At 42.8% G+C, this 18,656-nt stretch overlaps 1 protein-coding gene across 1 annotated transcript in view; it reads left to right on the top strand.

Annotated features, from left to right (window-relative positions):
• Positions 1-17,606, top strand: part of CAMK4 (calcium/calmodulin dependent protein kinase IV) — a 246,675-nt gene extending 229,069 nt beyond the window's left edge. The window contains exons 9-11 of the mRNA XM_043464487.1: positions 2,853-2,979; positions 8,868-9,020; positions 10,365-17,606. Coding sequence (XP_043320422.1) covers positions 2,853-2,979; positions 8,868-9,020; positions 10,365-10,772 — 688 coding nt within the window. The 3' untranslated portion in view covers positions 10,773-17,606. The remainder of the gene's footprint in view (positions 1-2,852; positions 2,980-8,867; positions 9,021-10,364) is intronic.
• The last annotated feature ends 1,050 nt before the right edge of the window (positions 17,607-18,656 follow it).

Here is an 18,656-nt window from a genome sequence, read left to right as displayed (position 1 = left end):
AAAGTGCAGTGTCTAGGTAATATGGGCTAGGAAGAGGGTAACTAGGGTAGACTTCCAAGCAAGTTAGCAAACTCTTGAGTTCACCGGGGTTTATATATTGGTCAGTAGCAACCATAAAAAGGTTTAACAAGCACACCCTAAAATAGTCATCTGCTATTATGTAATGTCAAAAGATATTTTCAGTGATCACTTCCCTGTGTTTCCAGGATATATTTAAGCTTGAAAAGAATTTAGAGAGCTAGGGAACCATGTTTTTTCTTATGAAAGTGCAAACTTTTAGGTAATTTGTTTGTCACACTTAGTGCTTAATTCATTAGTAATGAATTCATAAGGTCACGTCATAGAATTCCTTCAGCTTACATTTAAGATCACTATTGTGCTGTGGAAGATGGTTGGCTCCTGAATTGTGTGGGTGACATATTATGCTTAGTGATGTTCAGTGAAAAACTGAACTACAAATATTGCTTCATATTTGCTGCTAAAATGTAAACGTGCCCACCCAAGTAGAGTTTCTTACTGAAATGTGATGAAAGGGGTTGAAGAATTAATGATATGTAATAACTCAGAGAGATCAAGGTAGGAAATTTAATAACATTTGCCCTGGAAACCTGAAATACGGAATGAGTGAAACTCCCATGTTACTAACACGGGAAAGTGAAGAGAAAAAAAAAAAAAAAATGTGACCGTTGGAGAAGCGTCTTATAACCCTGAAAATAATTTTAAGAATCAGGTTTCTTTCCCATCGTTCACTTAAGCCCATTAGTTGAAAGTTGCTGGCTGAGTAAGTGGTAGCAGCTAACAGTGCCGCTCACAGCTAATGTCCTTTAGTTCTGGTCTGACTTCTCTCAGCCCCTAAGCCTAGGGACTTTTTATTTCATCTGTAGTCCATTAATGATTGATGAAGTCCACTAGGCAAGGCTCATTGGAACATTTTCTCCAGCGGATTGTGCCATTGGGTTTATGTACCTCCTTTATTATTATTAAAAGTTCTACCCAGCTATTTTGTGCTCTGACCGTGCTATTTCTAAGGATGACAGTAGCTTGGCCATCCTGTTGTTTCTCAGAATTCTGCTCCTTCTACCTACTAAACCTAAGCCCTTTATCCCTACAGACCAAAGCAACCGCTGTGGTTTTCAGGTCAGAATCAATAACATCAGAGATTCACACTCTCCCCTCCAGCTCTCAGCACTGTGCCTGCCCCGCGGCTCGGAGCCCCTGCTCACGCACCGCCTCGGCCTCCGGCCTCAGCTCCTCCTCGGGCCTCAGCTCCTGGCGGCCCGCGGCGTGCGGTCCTCCCTGTGCCCGAGCGCTCGGCTGCTGCTCCGGGTCTGCTCCTCCCGGCTCCACCCTTCAGGCTAAGGACCTAAACTGTGCGCTCTGTCGCGGCGCACAGGTTTGCTGACGTGTCCAGGATGACAGGAAGGCGTCTGAGTGCCGCACTTGCAGGGCTGCCGTTTTTCCCTCTAGACGCCGGAAGAGGGAACGTGCGACTTTCCTCAACTAAGCCTGGGCGGCTGGCGGGTTTCCCGCGAGTCGCGGGCAGCGGCCGCGTCTGATGGAGGCCGGGCTGCAGGCCCGTGTGCCGTGTGCCCCGCTCCTCTGCTGGAGCCGCGTCTCCCCGGGGCCCCGCAATGCTCCGGGGGCGCCCAGCCCGGCCTCAGGGCTCCCGAGCCTCACCTTTACCCGGCTGGCTCTGCAGTATTTGAAAGAAACCAGGACTGTCGAGCAGGATCCCTGAGCCAAGGAGCGGGAGAAACTGCTTCCTCTTCAACGCCTGCCGGATCCGCGGGACTGTTGCACGCTCTGCCGCCGCCCGGCCAGTTTGATGCAAGGACTTGGGGAAATGTTTCTGTGTTCCTTCTTTTTCCTTCCTTCTTTGTCACGTGAAACACACGCCCTGGCAAGGACTTTTTTTTTTTTTTTTTACAGTTCCCTTTTGGTCTTCAGTGATTTAGAACCTCCCCTCACCTGTAAGCATTAGAGGCTTAGTGGTCCCACCAGCAGCTCACTTTTCCTGTCTCTCTTTTTTGTGCCAAGGGTGGCTCTGTTTCTTTTCTCCCACATTTTTATGTGACCGTGCTGGAAGGTGACGGTGGTCGGGGTGAGATGTCTGCGATGTGCAGAAGCGAGGCTCGCGTGCCTGGCCGCCATCCTCTGGGCTGCGTCGCCTGTTGCAGTCAGTTCAGAAGGCCGTTCCCGGCGGCCGTGGAGGCTCCTGTCTGTGTTCACGCTGAGACCCAAACTGGAGTGGAATGGAAAGCCAACACGTTTTTCATCTGTATGGAAGAATTCAGTGAAAAGGACTGAACAAAAACCACTAACAACTTTTCTTTGCACCTTTTAACCTTTTTATTCTCAAAATCCTAACTTTAACATTTTATGATAAATTGGAACTCCAATGTGTCCTCTCAATTCCTGGTGGAAAAAAACACGTGGAAATAGTACTATAGCATAATGCTGGTAATAGTGTTGGCCATTATAATATTATTGTTGTTTTGTATCATAATCATTGATATGATCATAACTTTTTGTAGAAATCTTAAATTGATTTTGTATCTATTTTTCTTGCCTGGAAAATCCCATGGACAGAGGAGCATTGTAGGCTACAGTCCATGGGGTCACAAAGAGTTGGACAGGACTGAGTGACTTCACTTTCACTTCTCTGAAGACTTGATTGTATATTTATATAATCATAAATGAATTGTAACAAGGCAATTGCACGCTTAAGCTTAGCAGACGTACACTCATCACAGGAAGCTGTGAAAAAGGACAGTATTGAATTTCTGCCAAAAATTGGTGACATACACTTAGGCTTTTAAAGGCATTTTATCTTGTATATTTTGTCCTTCTAGACTTTGTGGATTTGAACCATTCTATGATGAGAGAGGTGATCAATTCATGTTCAGGAGAATTCTGAATTGTGAATATTACTTCATCTCCCCCTGGTGGGATGAAGTATCTCTGAATGCCAAGGATTTGGTAAGTGTGACTGAAACAAAATGAAATAAAATCCCTTACATTGATTTTTTAAAATTAATTAATGGGCAGTGCCATTTTAAAAGTTAATCTCTCTTAGTAGCTTATTTCTTATTTTCCTTATAATGAAAAAAGTTTGATTCATCTCTAGCTGAATTATCACAAATTACTGCTTATTAATTAATGAGTTTTTATCATCTAGTCAGTGTAATATAGAACCTGGAAGCTATGAAGCTATGCAGACAGCTGTGCTGGGTGACTCCAAACATAATATACCCAAATGAATTATTTTTTAAGATGGCTTGCTGTCACCTAGATTAGTTATACTTTGAATAAAGCAACATTATTTATTGAAATGTTCAAACTTATTAAAATATCCTGATGGTAGCACAAGTCCTATCTCGCATGACTGTCATAAATGAGTCACATTGCGCGTTTTGTTCGGTTTTTCATTTGTTTCACTGACTTCTCACTTCCGGTAGTATTGGAGTTTATCTTTATTCAGGACAGGTGGGGCGCTGGCCTATCCTCTGGGGCGCTGGCCCACCGGTTCTAAAATAAAGAAGTTACTGGGGTGCCATTGAAGCTTTTACCATCAATTCTTTAGAGCTGTTGTCCTCAATCTTTTTGGCACCGGGGACCAACTTTATGGAAGACAATTTTTCCATGGACTGGAGGTAGAGAGGCTAGTTTCAAAATGATTCAAGCAGATCACATTTATTTTGCACTTTATTTCTAATCTAATACTGCCGCTGATAAGACAGGAAGTACCAGTCCGCAGGGTGGAGATTATGGACCCCTGTTCTAGAGAGAAACCACACAGAAATGATGAAAAACTGACTTCTGAATCATAGAAGATTAGATCTCCAAGGATCTCAGGACTCATTTAATCTTTCCTGAATTTTAAGGATGAGTTTGCTCAAGCGCAGAGAAGTGATGCACAGTTTCCCAGCAGAAAGGCCTTGCTCCGCTCCAAAGGAAGGATCCAGATTTCTGGGCCCCTTCTCCAGGGCTCTCTTCCCTCCGTACCATCTGTGTGCTGTGAAGAGGTCATGACATTTCCAGCAGGGCCTGCAGAGAGGCAGCGTGTGTGATGCGGAGTTGTCGCCACCTCCCCCCTCGCGCCCCCTCTCCTGAGCGTCTCCGTGTCCGCCTGTCTGTCCGCTCCACCGAGAAGCCCCCGGCCAAGCCCCCTCCCTCCTCCCGGATCGTGGCCGCGGCCTCTCACCTGCCCTCCCTGCCTCTTCCTGCGTGTCTGCAGTGCCCGCCCCGCGCGGGACCCGGGGGCGGCCTCACTTGGGACTGGGGTCCCCTCCGCTCATGGCGCGCGGACCCCCATCCTGGCGGCGTCACACACACACACACACACACCGCTGTCCTCGGCGTGACTCTGGGTCTGGGCCACTGCTCCTCCGTCCTCTCTGATGCCCCTCTGTCGTCGTCCTCCTCCTCCCTCTCCACCACACACACACACACACACACACAGACATACACACACACACACACATACATACAGACACACACACACAGACAGACACACACACAGATACACACACACACACAGACCACTGTCCTTGGTGTGACTCTGGGTCTGGGCCACTGCTCCTCCGTCCTCTGTGATGCCCCTCCATCCTCCTCCTTCTCCCTCTCCACCACACACACACACACACACACAGACATACACACACACATACATACAGACACACACACACAGACAGACACACACACAGATACACACACACACACAGACCGCTGTCCTTGGTGTGACTCTGGGTCTGGGCCACTGCTCCTCTGTCCTCTGTGATGCCCCTCCATCCTCCTCCTTCTCCCTCTCCACCACACACACACACACACACGCACACACACACCGCTGTCCCCCACGCGCGGTGCCCCCATCCCGGCGGCGTGACTCCGCGCGTGGCCGCTGCTCCTCCGTCCGCCCCGTGATGTCCCTTGTCTCCCTGCTCCTTCCTCTCCACACACACACACACAGCCCTCTTTACACGGGTAGCTCATCCTTTTTAGCGTGTTTCAGTCGAAGGATAACGCTTCACAGCGTTGGTGCTTTCTGCCGTGCGGCCCGCGGATGCGCTGGGCGCGCGGGCCTCCCTCGTGAACCCCCGCCCCTGGGGGGACCGCACGGGTGACTCGGCTTGGAGCCCTGGCCGCCGCTTGGCCTCTGAGTAGACCTGGGCTTCGGGGCGCGCCAGTCTCCTCACAGTCGGTTCATGCCTCCTGCCGCTTGATCCTCCGCCCCAGGCTTCCTTTCTCAGGATGAGCATCGTTTCCATATGATGCGCTCAGAGATGCTCCTTAACGAGGTTCAGGCTCTGGCAGAGGATGAAGCAGGTGGGCCCAGATCTTAGTGCCATGTGGACATGAAGTGCAGGCTCAGTAAATGTTCCTTGAATGAAACCATCAGTCAGGAAATGGACCAAGGATTCTTAGAAGTCCCACATGCCTGGGTTCAATCCCCTCGCCCCTCCTAATAGTTGCAGCTCTGACTTGGTGCTGACCTAACCCTTCTGTGCTTCGGTTTTCTTCTCTGGATGGTACTGGTACCTGTCCTTAGGTCTTTGGAAGAATTAAGGGATGTGATACATACTAAGTAACCATTAGTGATGGTTACTAACTCATGATAATCCCATTAGTTAGCCCCCCTTCTGTTTCTTTTTATCTCTGATAAAAAGTTAAATAGATAAGAGGGTTAGCCTGTGATGTTCCTTCATTCAGCTATACCACCTGTTGGTTAAAGCATTTACATAACTTCAGAACTAAAGGAATCTTTGAGCCCCTAAATAAAATACTTATTAGCAAAACCTGCATCTGTTCTGTCATGGTGCGTAGGGAGCTGGTCTGTAAGTGGAGCTGTAGGATAATGGCGCATCTTTGGGTCTGAATCCTGACGAGGTCACTGAGTCTCTCTGATCTTCAACAAGTTTCTTAAAAACTCAGTGCATCAGTGTCTCCAAATGTAAAGATGAATGATGACATATAAATTTTTGGTGTAGATTGGCTTTCCTTAAATTCTTTGTATTTTCGAGTAGAAGAGAACGGTGATGATAGGGAAGAGGAAACAGATGATTACAAAATGAGCGTGAAGTATCTAATTGTCAAGGATGTTTTAAGGGTTAGGTAACACTTATATGAAATTATTAGTGTATGTATCCAACAGATGACAGCTCTGACCACCATCAAATCTGTTACTGCTGTGCATTCTTCTTCCTAATTATTCTTCATCTCCCTCCACCTCCTCGCTGACTTTAAGCCTAAACGGTCTCAAGATTGTACCCTTTTCAGATGCAGTGTCTCTATCCCACATACATTTCTTTGCAAATACTACAAAACAGAAAGTGAAAGGAGACCAGATATTCATTCTTCATTTGACTAGCTTCCTAATTTTGTTAGCCTGTGTTCAGTTTTTGGATTTTTGAGTTAGAAAAGATCTTATGCCTTAAGTCATCCAAAGTCCCTCATTTTACTCACCAGCAGACTGAAACTCAGAAAGCTTGTCTACGTGGAAGGCACTGTGGTGTCATGGCCACAGGACAAATTCTAAGACAAGACAAACCCTAGTATGAGTATAGCCCCCACCAGTTACATGAGGTTTTACATTACATGAATCACTAAATCTTTGAGCTTCCTGCCATCCCTCACTCATGAATTGGAGCTAAAGTTGATAAGGATATGGATAGGATTACATAATTTTTTTTTTTAAAAAATGTTGCATGCCTGTAAGAATGTATTTACAAGGAAATTAGGGTGGAAATTAGGTCCTGTAAGAAGAGGGCCCAGGAGGGTCCATAGTCACTAAGTAGGGGTGGGTGGGTGTCTGAGGTCAGGCACATGTGGGTCTTTGAGATCACAGAAGTAGAGGCTTTGAACAAGTTAGCACTTAAGTGTGCCTCCTGACTCCAGGTAGTCTCTGCCTCATCCCAGGTCACCCCTCTGAGCCCAGGGCTCAGAGGATTATTTTGGTTGTTGAACTCCCTGGCAATTCATTATCTGCTTATGCTCACCATCAGGGGTAAGCCTCCCAGAATGGGCTACAGTTCATTTGAATTCAGTCCTTTTTAAACAAACCATATCCCCAAACCACTGACACCTTTTCTTTGATTCTAAGTAGGCTTTTACCCCAGCTCTTGGCATAGTCCTTCAAGTATCCTCAACATATAAGAGGCTTATGAAAGCTTCCTGATGGGAAGATCAAATTGCCAACATATGCTGGATCATCAAAAAAGCAAGAGAGTTCCAGAAAAACATCTATTTCTGCTTTATTGACTATACCAAAGCCTTTGACTGTGTGGATCACAATAAACTGTGGAAAATTCTGAAAGAGATGGGAATACCAGACCACTTGACCCGCCTCTTGAAAAATCTGTATGCAGGTCAGGAAGCAATAGTTAGAACTGGACACGGAACAACAGACTGGTTCCAAATAGGAAAAAGAGTACGTCAAGGCTGTATATTGTCACCATGCTTATTTAATTTATATGCAGAGTACATCATGAGAAACACGGGGCTGGATGAAGCACAAGCTGGAATCAAGATTACCGGGAGAAATATCAATAACCTCAGATATTTGATAGATGATAGATGACACCACCCTTATGGCAGAGAATGAACAGGAACTAAAAAGCCTCTTGATGAACGTGAAAGAGGAGAGTGAAAAAGTTGACTTAAAGCTGAACATTCAGAAAACTAAGATCATGGCATCTGGTCCCATCACTTCATGGCAAATAGATGGGGAAACAGTGGAAACAGTGACAGATTTTATTTTTTGGGGCTACAAAATCACTGCAGATGGTGACTGCAACCATGAAATTAAAAGACACTTACTCCTTGGAAGAAAAGTTGTGACCAACCTAGACAGCATATTAAAAAGCAGAGACATTACTTTGCCAGCAAAGGTCCATCTAGTCAAGGCTATGGTTTTTCCAGTGGTCATGTATGGATGTGCGAGTTAGACTATAAAGAAAGCACTGAAGAATTGATGCTTTTGAACTGTGGTGTTGGGGAAGACTCTTGAGAGCCCCTTGGACTGCGAGAGATCCAACCAGTCCATCCTAAAGATCAGTCCTGAATATTCATTGGAAGGACTGATGCTGAAGCTGAAACTCCAATACTTTGGCCACTTGATGCGAAGAGCCAACTCATTGGAAAAGACCCTGATACTGGGAAAGATTGAAGGCAGGAGGAGAAGGAGACGACAGAAGATGAGATGGTTGGATGGCATCACCCACTCAGTGGACATGGGTTTGAGTAAACTTGGTGATGGACAGGGAGGCCTGGCCTGCTGCAGTCCATGGGGTCGCAGAGTGTGACAAGACTGAGCGACTGAACTGAACTGATCTCAAGGGCTTAGAGAACACTATGAACTCCATGATAGGATTGTGGTGTGATCATAAAGGCTGTGACCCTGCCCCCTCTTGTTTGCCCTTCTATCCCCACAGAAGGAATGACGGCTACATGAATGATCCATCTCCCCTGAGATGTAGTTTAAGTTCTGAATTCTAAGTAATATGAAGTTACAACCTAGAATTATCCAGATGCTGGTTCCCACCCAAAGTACTTGCAGTTCACAGTCAAGGCAAGCCTTGTTTCTCTGATCTGTGGGCATCTGTCTGTCAGTTTGGGCTTTCGGTTCACACACACCACTCTCTTTTCAGACTCCTCGGCTACTGCTGCCTGACGCCATCCCCACAGTGACCCCTGGGGGCTTAAAAATGTTGTTTAATGTATATTTAGTGCACTGCCAAGGAGATAGAATAATAACATATTTAGTGTATTGCCAAGAAAATTAAATAAGACCTAGAAGTTCAGAGCTGAGGGGCAAGCCCAGGTAACCATGAAAATCTCCCTAAGAAGTCAATGGTTCTTTATCATTTCAGGTCAGAAAATTAATTGTACTGGATCCTAAGAAAAGGCTGACTACCTTTCAAGCTCTCCAGCACCCGTGGGTAACAGGTAAAGCAGCCAACTTTGTACACATGGATACAGCTCAAAAGAAGCTCCAAGAATTCAATGCCCGGCGCAAGCTCAAGGTTAGATGGCATTTATTTTGTTTTATTTTTTAAAAAAGATTTCTCTCATATCTTGCTAATCAAAGATAAGTCTGCTATTGTCTGTCTAATACTGTTATTCGTCTGCTGTGGTACCTGGGAAAATGCTGCTTTGAAATCCCAACAGTGATGGTATAAAGCCAACCACAGTTCTGTTATCCTCTTGTAAGAATTCAGTGTGGGTTTTGTTTTTCTGTTTGGGAAATTTTGGGGGAGGAAATGGCACCGGGCAGCTTAGTGAAGCACTGAGTCCTACCACTGACCACCAGGGATTCCCAGGATTCGTTGTCAATAAAGGGAAATGTGTGGGATGTTGAGATTCACTCACCAGGTAAATACATTGTCATTGCTTCCCATTTCACTAAGGCTGAACTGCTTGAAAATGTTCAGGAAACTAATATTTATTAAGAAAGTTGTCTTCTTTCTGAATATGCAAAAATTGGGAAACAATTTTTTCCAACTATATTTTATAATATAGGCAAATAATTATACTTGATAAAAATTAAGATAATTCAAGTGATAGGAAAATTATCCATCAAATTGTAGCTCTTTTTATAGAACATATATGGAATAGAGATGAAGTGTTTTTCTCTTACATAGTAGTATTTAGGACTAGCTATACATATAGGAGGGCTTCCCTGATAGCTCAGCTGGTAAAGAATCCACCTGCAATGTGGGACACCTGGGTTTGATCCCTGGGTTGGGAAGATCCCCTGGAGAAGGGAAAGGCTACCCACTCCAGTATTCTGTTCTGGCCTGAAGAATTCAGTCCAGGGGTCGCAAAGACTCAGACAGGACTGAGTGACTTTCACTGAGATTGATACATATAGGAAATCTCAGAGGACAGCGGGGGATGAAAAATAGTGTTCTATTCAGTAGTCGCTTACAGGTTGATACAAACTAAATAAACCTGAAGGGTTCATGATCAAATTAATTTGAAATACCCTAGATTAAATACCCTTGACTTAACCCAGAATTTCTCAAAGAAATTTGACCATGGAACTCTCTTATCTTGATAGTACCTATCAACATCCATGGAACTCGTGTCCCACACATTTTGGAAACACAACTAAAATTTTTGAGTATTGGCAATTCGTGGGAAAGTGCATTTATTTAGGCTTTCATCCAGATGACTAAATACACTAATCTGAGATTAAACAGATTTTGCTGTTCATTCTTCAAATAAGTTTTCATTAGACAATCTTGGAATCATACACTTTCCAAGACTAAATAGTAACAGAATAACACTCCCTAAATGCAAAATTGAGATCAAGCTCTGATTTGGGATTTTCAGTGGAAGTAGCACTGACCTCTCTGTCTCCCCAGGCGGCGGTCAAGGCCGTGGTGGCCTCCTCCAGGCTCGGCAGCGCCAGCAGCAGCCACAGCAGCGTCCAGGAGGGTCGCGCTAGCCGGGAGCCGTCTCCACCTCAGGCTGGCGACGAGGGCGTTCCGGGGGGCGAGGGGCCCCCTGGGGCAGCTGAAGGGGCTGGGGTGGAGCTACCGGAGGTGCAGGCGGGGGAGGAGGTCAGCGGTGATGATGGAGACCCGGCCCCCAGGATGGAGCCCGCGGTGTGGGAGGAGGAGATGGAGGGGACCGACCCGGAGATGGAGGGGCACCCGGCCGGGGAGACGCGGGCGACCGCTGGAGCTGCGGCAGCCCCTGGAGGAAGCGAGGAGGACCCTGCCCTGGAGGTCGGAGCTCAGCAGGGTGACTCAGTCCTGCCGGAGGACTAGTGGCTTTCTTCCCATGTGGGAGCCAAATCTGGGCACTTTGTGCGTTTTGTCCTTCAGCAAGGAAGGTGGAAGCATGATGTGCACTATAGTGTGATTCTTTTTCTGAGGTGCAAAAAATACATACGTATCAGTTGGTAATCCTAACTTCAATGCATGTGACTGCTTTATGAAAAAATAGTGTCTCCTATGGTACGTAATGGATATCAGATACTGATGAATTAAATTTGAAATTGCAAGTAAACACAACATATAAAAACATACATTTTCAGGGACCAGTAGTGGCACAGTTGAGGTAAATAGTAACAAATTGTTTTTGCTTTGAAAACCTGGTCATCCTTCACCCTTTGGATTTCTTCAGAAGGTAATTCCTTTGGACTGTTGCTCAGCTAATACTAGGTAGAGCTATAAGATGTATTCCCATGACATTTACAATATCTTCAGTAATGTGTTCAAACTGTTTACAAGAAGATGGTTAGGTTATAGTTGTATGTGCAAAAAAAAGTTGCAAAAATACCACTTATAATGGTAAGAAACTGAAGCGTATTTTAAGGGCTATGAAACCATATGCCCGTAAACCTTGTGTGGAGAATGCTTTTTTTATCTTGTCTTTATTTATATACACCATATTACTAATAACCCAAAATGTTCTATCACAAAATTCTACCATTTTATAGTCCTGGAAAAAAGTCTTTTACAAACTCATGCTGAGGAATTTATTCTCAGCTTCACCTGCTCCCTAATAAGAAATCCTTATGATGGGCAGCACTTAGAAGTGGGAAAAAGAAACTTAGAGAAAAAAGAAAAACTGGACTTAGACTGTGAAGACTGACTTTGCCATTTCAAATAAAATTGAATTTATTCATGAGCTTGTACAGTTTTAAAGATAGGAACATTTTTATGGATAAATTCTATACTAACCAAGGTTCTAAATTTATAAAAAATCTATACGAATGGCTGGTGCAAAAATGTCTGAATAGAGTGAGAGTAATATCCCACTGTAAGATCATTCATTATTTAATTCACTATAGTAAGGAAGGGGCTTCCCCAGTGGCCCAGCAGTAAAGAATCAGCCTGCGATGCAGGAGATGTGGGTTTGATCCCTGGGTCAGGAAGATTCCCTGGAGGAGGAAATGGCAACCCACTCCAGTATTCTTGCCTGGAAAATCCCATGGACAGAGGAGCCTGGTGGGCTATAATCCATGGGTTTGCAAGGGATCGGATACAATTGAGCATGCACACACATAGTAAGAAAACATTTTTGTTTATAAAAGTTCTTTTTTCCTTCAATTGATGGTTCTTTAGATATATTGCTTATGGGCTAAAGATATTTCTAAAAAGCTAGTATACTTTTTTCTCATGCTTGGAATGGAAGCACTCATAATTCACAATTTAGTTTTGAAAGTTTCCATGTTGAAAAACTTAGGACAGTGCAACTTTTCATTTAGTTTAATAAACAAAAACAAAGGGAAAAAATAAACTTTGATTTAAAATCAGACTCTTGAGAAGCTGTAACATTAGACCTAATACTTCACCATGATTTTTTTCAAAATATTTTTCTTTGGTTTTCACATAAACACTTTTTACTTATAAAAACTCACAGTTAAATTCCAAACATCTCAGATTTATCTCTAGTTTGAGCTTAAATGGACATTTTAATCAACTTAGTTATATAGCATATTTTAGTAGGTTTCCTTAATTTAAAAAAATTATTTTCAGGCCAAAATTTTGGACAATAAAAATGACTATCAGATAAAAATCCTCATCAAAAAGAGAGGTCTTAAATTCTTTTGGTGATTCCTCAGAACTATTAAGTTGGAAAATTAAACCTATGGATTCTGGGGACTGTCAGACCTTGTAGACGTTCTGCTTTCCAAGTGCAGGTCTTAACTTCACTACTGTTCTCATGAGGAAAATAAAGGAGGACTTCTTGTCTTCCCTCATATAAGGGCCTGACGGGTCACTGACATGGAGGAGGAGGCCCACAAGGCTCACAGCTGTGAGCATCTGAGAAAGAATGCTTTAGTTTGTTTTATGTTCATTAACTAGTAGAGACTATTTATCTTCTTTACTGTCTCTTTCCTTCTTTATTCTCTCAGTTTCCATTTTAGGTATTATAAGAGGCTGACTAGGTTTAACCTTTTAAGAATGCCTTATTCCCTAAGCATTAAGATTTCCATTTTAGTGGCCGAGTAATATTCCATTGTGTATATGTACCACAGCTTTCTCATCCCTTGTGTCCTTTCCCGAGGAGACTTCCTGTGAAGTCTCTCTACATGGTTAGGTGATAGATGGCAAGCGCCCCATATATTTGGAAAAGGGAAGAAGAGAGGGAAAGGAATCTTAATGGAATGGGGCATACAGTCAGATGAAGACACAGGGTCCCCCCAGCCCCCGTATCACCCCAGCCCTCGCGGCTGCCTGCATGGGTCGGACCTGGGGACCGTGTTGTGTGAAGAGCGCTGCAGATCCAGGAGCCAGTGTGCGTTTAAGAACTCACCCAGTTACACCAGCGCACACGCCCGCTCCCTGAGGAGTAAGGGTGTGAGTGTCATTTCCTCTTTTTAACCTGCAGCTTGCATTCTCAAAATAAGAGGGAGTTTTAGATATTGATTTGAATGTTAAAAATTAAGACCTGATAATGCCTAAACGACTGAGAGAGTCATTTCAGTGGAAAACAAGCTTTCACAAAAATCTATCATTTCATCCAAATGATTCAACCTGAGATTTCATAGAGATGCTATTTAAATTACCATAGTTAACATTTTTGAAAAAACAATACACATTTATATTCCCTGTTAAAATGGGATATATTATCTCTCTCAAAGAGTACTTAGCTAAATAATAGTAGACTAATGCAGATAGAACCTTAATTTGATGAATTATTTTGTAATGTTTCCTTTATTTGACGATATAGTCACAAAGCAAAATGATCAAGGGAATTTCAGCAAACAATAAACTACATTTTGCATTTTAGAACTGATAGTTATTATATTGCATTATTGATTTTTGTTCTCAAATAAGTTCAGATACATAGCATAAACCAGACTATTTTGCCACAGAGACGAACAATTTTGAATTATTTTCCCCATTAAAAAAGTCTAATTGGAATCCCGGTGGTTTTTTCTCAAACCAGAAGAGCACATTTGTCCCACAAATACATAAGTAAGGTAGAAATTAGAATGACACTGTTATAGACGTTATTGTCTAGAAAAAGTCCCACCTGATATGAATGATACAAGCTACATATGTAATTTTAACTTTTCTCTTAGACACATTTTTTAAAGTAAAAAAAAAAAGCTGATAAAATTAACTGTATATTTTAATATATCCAAACTATTATTCTAATATATAATCAATATGAAAAACTAACACAATGTTTTAAATTTTTTATTTTTGTATTGAGTTTTGAAAAGTGGGATGTGTTAGCATTTTGGTGCATCAAGTGACCAGCAGCCACCTGTGAGCAGTGGCTGCTCGTCTGGAAGAGCGCCGGGCCAGAGCACCGTGAGAGCAAAGGACACTCGAACGTCTGCGCATGGGTCTGAGCTGCCTCAGTTTCCCACACTGATCAGTTGGCAGGAGGCCAAAAAGAAAATGTTTCAGAAATGTCATAGACTTAAGTGAGTACAAACTCTGTTGGCCACGTCTGTTCCATCAGGTGCTTCAGAGGAGGCGTGTCTCCCAGCGTGACTTTAGAGAACTGTGCTTTCCTGCGCGTCGGTAAGTTGTCCGTTGGCCACAGCTCCTCTCATTCCTCTTTGGGCCCCGGAATCTGGACCACAGGCCAGAGTCTCGGACAGCCATGAATCCAGTCATGTTCTCACAAACCAAAATCTACGGTGGGCGAACAGGTTTCCTCATTCAAGAAGGGCTGCACATAGAACCTCAGTGGGATTTTGTAGGCTTCTGAAACACAGATTTACATGATAAAGACTGATGAAGATGACATCATCTCTGCTATCCCTAAAATGAGACTATGACCATCGGTTGACATTTTTTAGATTTCTTTAGAAGGGTTTAATCAACACTGCCATTACGCATTGATTCAAAAGACTTTTGGAATTTTCTTAAATATTGCTATGTTACAATAATCCTCAAGGTTCTATAGCCACTTTTAGTGGCAGACGTTAAAAGGAACAGTTTGCCTTTTACTGTGACCTCAATTACATAGTATTTTAACCATATTTTGTAATTTAGAATGTTTAGCAATCCTTATTTTTCTGGTTTCACATGCAGGGTAACTGCTTGTGGATTGCCCGTAGGCTGAAGATTTAGAGAAAGTAATTTTGTTTTTGTTTCATAATTCAGTTATTTCACAGAAGCATCTGGTTGCATTTCAAATTGCAAAATAAAAGAAGTAAATGTCAAAAAGACAAAAGATAAAATCAGTAAAGCATTCTGTTTTAGGATTGTCTTTGCAAAGCAAATACAAAAAGTCAAAAAAGTGAATAAGCATTAGGTTTTCCCTGATGAGGCTGACTCCACATAAATTGACTTAAGTATGCTAAGCAGAGTCAGTTGCATACTTACGATGCCATTATGTAATTTACTTGTCGTTGCAGAGCATTCAGTCTGGTCACCGAGGTCTACTTTAGCTGGCGCAAAATTTCCAGACATTCACTTGTATAATAGGATTTGTAATATCCTTGTAATTGCTTCCTGTTTGGTCACATTCAAATTTCCTCAGTGTTGATCACTGACATGTTTCTGATCAGGATCATTGCTAACGTTTTGAGTGTTTATTGGTTAAAAATTGCTTACTGGTTAGACCTTCAGCGTTTTTTTAAAACATTTGTGCACATATAATCTCAATATTGGTATTGTAATACTCAAAACCACATGATAAGCAGAAATGTAGCCAATAATTTTCTACAACTTTTTTTGTTCAAAGTTCTTCTCTTCCCCTGGCACAACTCAGGGTGAGTTTCTGGCTTCTTGACAAATAGAAAAAGAACCTAAAATGTCACTGGAGCGATATCAGCTATCCACCCATGTTAACCTAGTTCAGCATTTCATCTTTCTGTATCCAGATCTATTAAAGGCCAGTTTTTGTCATTATTACTTTCAAATATCATCTGAGATCAGATAATATAGTCTCAGCTCGTAAAGCCCATCCATTTATATACTTATCTTGGAGAGCAATAACAAACTTGACTAATTTTTGTTTGCTTGTTCAAAATTCTAATTTTCACACACTCTGTGGTGTGCTCTAGAAGGTTTGATTGCATGATTTTAACCTCAAGATCCAGTCTTTTCCTTGTCACCTGGCCCAGAGGTACACCTAGGACAAGAGAGAAGTGTTGCCATGAGAACAGACCATCTGAGTCCTTGGCGGGAATAAGCATCGCTCTAGCGAAGACTCCGGGCATCTGACTTGACTGAGCTCAAATGAGCCAAACGGGAGAAAGCCTCTTCCAGTGATGCTGCTCGAATGTTGGTACGGTGCCATAGTCTATAATGGGCAATGGCATCTCACCAGTCATCTGCTCAAGACTTGGTTTGCTACCACTTGTCCCAGATCAATGTTTTGTTCCATCCCTATGGCCATCAAGCTGCCTTTCAAAACTAAGTCTTCTAAAATCCTAGAAAGTATCCCAGACTGGCTGAAGGAATGTGGAGCCCTTGGTGGCCAGAATTTAGTTTGAAACTCCAAATAGCAATTCTAAGACTGCAAAATCATGTTTGTCTTCTTAAATAATTGTTTTCAGCACATTTTGAAAAATGACCTGGAATGCCCATGGACATGCAATATTTATATCTGTGTTATCTTTACTGTGATTCACTTTGTTAAAAATGACATGGGTAATCTTCATCAGATTATATAATAATATTTATTTTCCATTTAAAAATTATTTTGGGTTATGCAAATACAGTAGGCTTCATATTTGAATTTTTGAGAGCCATTGTTTTCCCTAAGCACTCCGACAATCAGTTGCGGATGATGAAAATTTACTAGGTTTGTCTTTTCCTTGTACTTCGCTTGATACAGGTATGGTAGTTAATCTGCTTTGTAATGGATACAAGTAAGAAGGACTTTAATGTGACAACTGTCACCTCATAACTGCCTCTTTTTAACTTATTTTATAGCCTATCATGCAGCTAATATATAGTAGAATGCAAATAGCATATTCATGAGTTAAGATTTTGTTTACATTTTCTGTCAAGATTGTTATTACTTTCAAAGTTCCCAAAATGTTTATACTCATGCACCCTTTTGAGCAAACTCCAGGAGATGGTGAAGGACAGGGAAGCCTGGCATGCTTCAGTCCACAGGGTGGCAAAGAGTTGGACACGACTGAGCGACTGAACAGCAACAACCCCTAATTTCAGTAATATTTTCAAGGCCACCCAGCAAGAATCGCCAACACGCCCCTTTATTAACTAGTCAGGTCCAAACAACGTAGTAGTCGTGCATTCCATGTCTGACTGACGTCACTCCATGTCTGACTGACGTCACTCCGCCATCCTGAACATTTAAACATGTCCTGTATGTTTCCTGGGGGTTCCCTGGGGCCTCAGACAGTAAGAATCCGCCTGCGATGCAGGAGACCCGGGTTCAGTCCCTGGGTCAGGAAGGTCCTCTGGAGGAGGGCATGGCAGCCCACTCCAGTGTTCCTGCCTGGAGAATCCCACGGACAGAGGAGCCTGGCGGCTGCAGTCCAGGGTGTCTCAGAGTTGGATCCGGCTGAGTGACGAACACCGCCTGACCTGAGTTTGCCGAGTGAGGTCAGCAGACAGGTGACGGGGGGTTAACTCCTTATGTTCAATGATGTGTGGGTCTCACGAAAAGAGGATTCTTAGGAGAAAAGTTAGAGGCCAGTACTCTTTTTTTTTTTTTTTTTTAATTTGAATGCCATCATTTTGTTATCTGTGGTCTTTGTGATATACACATAAAACTTAGATGTGCATTAAAAATAATAATTTCCACATAATTACACAAGGAAATAAAAATCTTCAAAGATCAGCTTTCCAAGAGTCAGGCAAACTATGGGTCATGGACCAAATATACCAGAGACCTATTTATTCATAAATAAAGTTTTATTGGAACACAACCGTGCTCACTTAGTTATCATTGGCTGTAGCTGCCACTGCTAGGGCGCGCTGGAGTGGGTCCCACAGAGACTGTGTGGGAAGCCTCATCTGGCCCTTTGCAGAAGACACTGATGACCCTGGTTTTTCACGGCACCCTGCCTTTCTGGTAGCAGCTAGGAACAGTCTCCCATACTCCAGACTTCTTCTTAGCATACGGTTCTTCATCTCATTTGCCTTTTAGGAAGTCAGGACAGGTCTCTTTCTGTGGAGAACAATAATTCTGTGAATAATTATTCACAGCAGTAATTTTGCTGGAAGTACGGCTTAGTAAACTTTCCCTACAGAACTAAAATTCAAAAAGGCATCATTCCTGAAAAAGTTTACAGTATGAATTGACTTGGTTATAATTCAGTATTGACTTGTTTATCTATAGCTCAGGAAGCAGGCAAACAGCTAACTTTTTACTTTACAATCCTTGTGTTTTTTTGAATGTCGTCATATATTTCATTTCTTCAAAAAGAGAAGGCTTTGAACAAATGCTTTCCCTTCTTCTTCTTACTTATTTAGAAATCCAAGAGGGCCCCTTTCCTTAATCTATTTATGTCACAAAAAAACCGTTCATTTCACCTGCCTTAAGGGAAGCAGCGGGCCCAGACACTGAGGGTGTAGGTACATGTGACCTTAGTGTTTGATTCTGAATATCTCTAGCCGAAAGGTTACAGATGAGATATTGAGTAGACCTATTATCAACTTCTTATTAGGAATACCTAAGATTATATCATGACTTTAAATAACATGCTGTTTTGTTTAAACTGTCGCAGCAATCAATATGCTGTAGCCATTGGGATACAC

Source organism: Cervus canadensis, chromosome 4 (assembly GCF_019320065.1).
Source record: "Cervus canadensis isolate Bull #8, Minnesota chromosome 4, ASM1932006v1, whole genome shotgun sequence".
Classification (NCBI taxonomy): domain Eukaryota; kingdom Metazoa; phylum Chordata; class Mammalia; order Artiodactyla; family Cervidae; genus Cervus; species Cervus canadensis.
The sequence above is the reverse complement of the archived record's forward strand: the minus strand, read 5'-3'. Positions and strand labels throughout refer to the sequence as shown.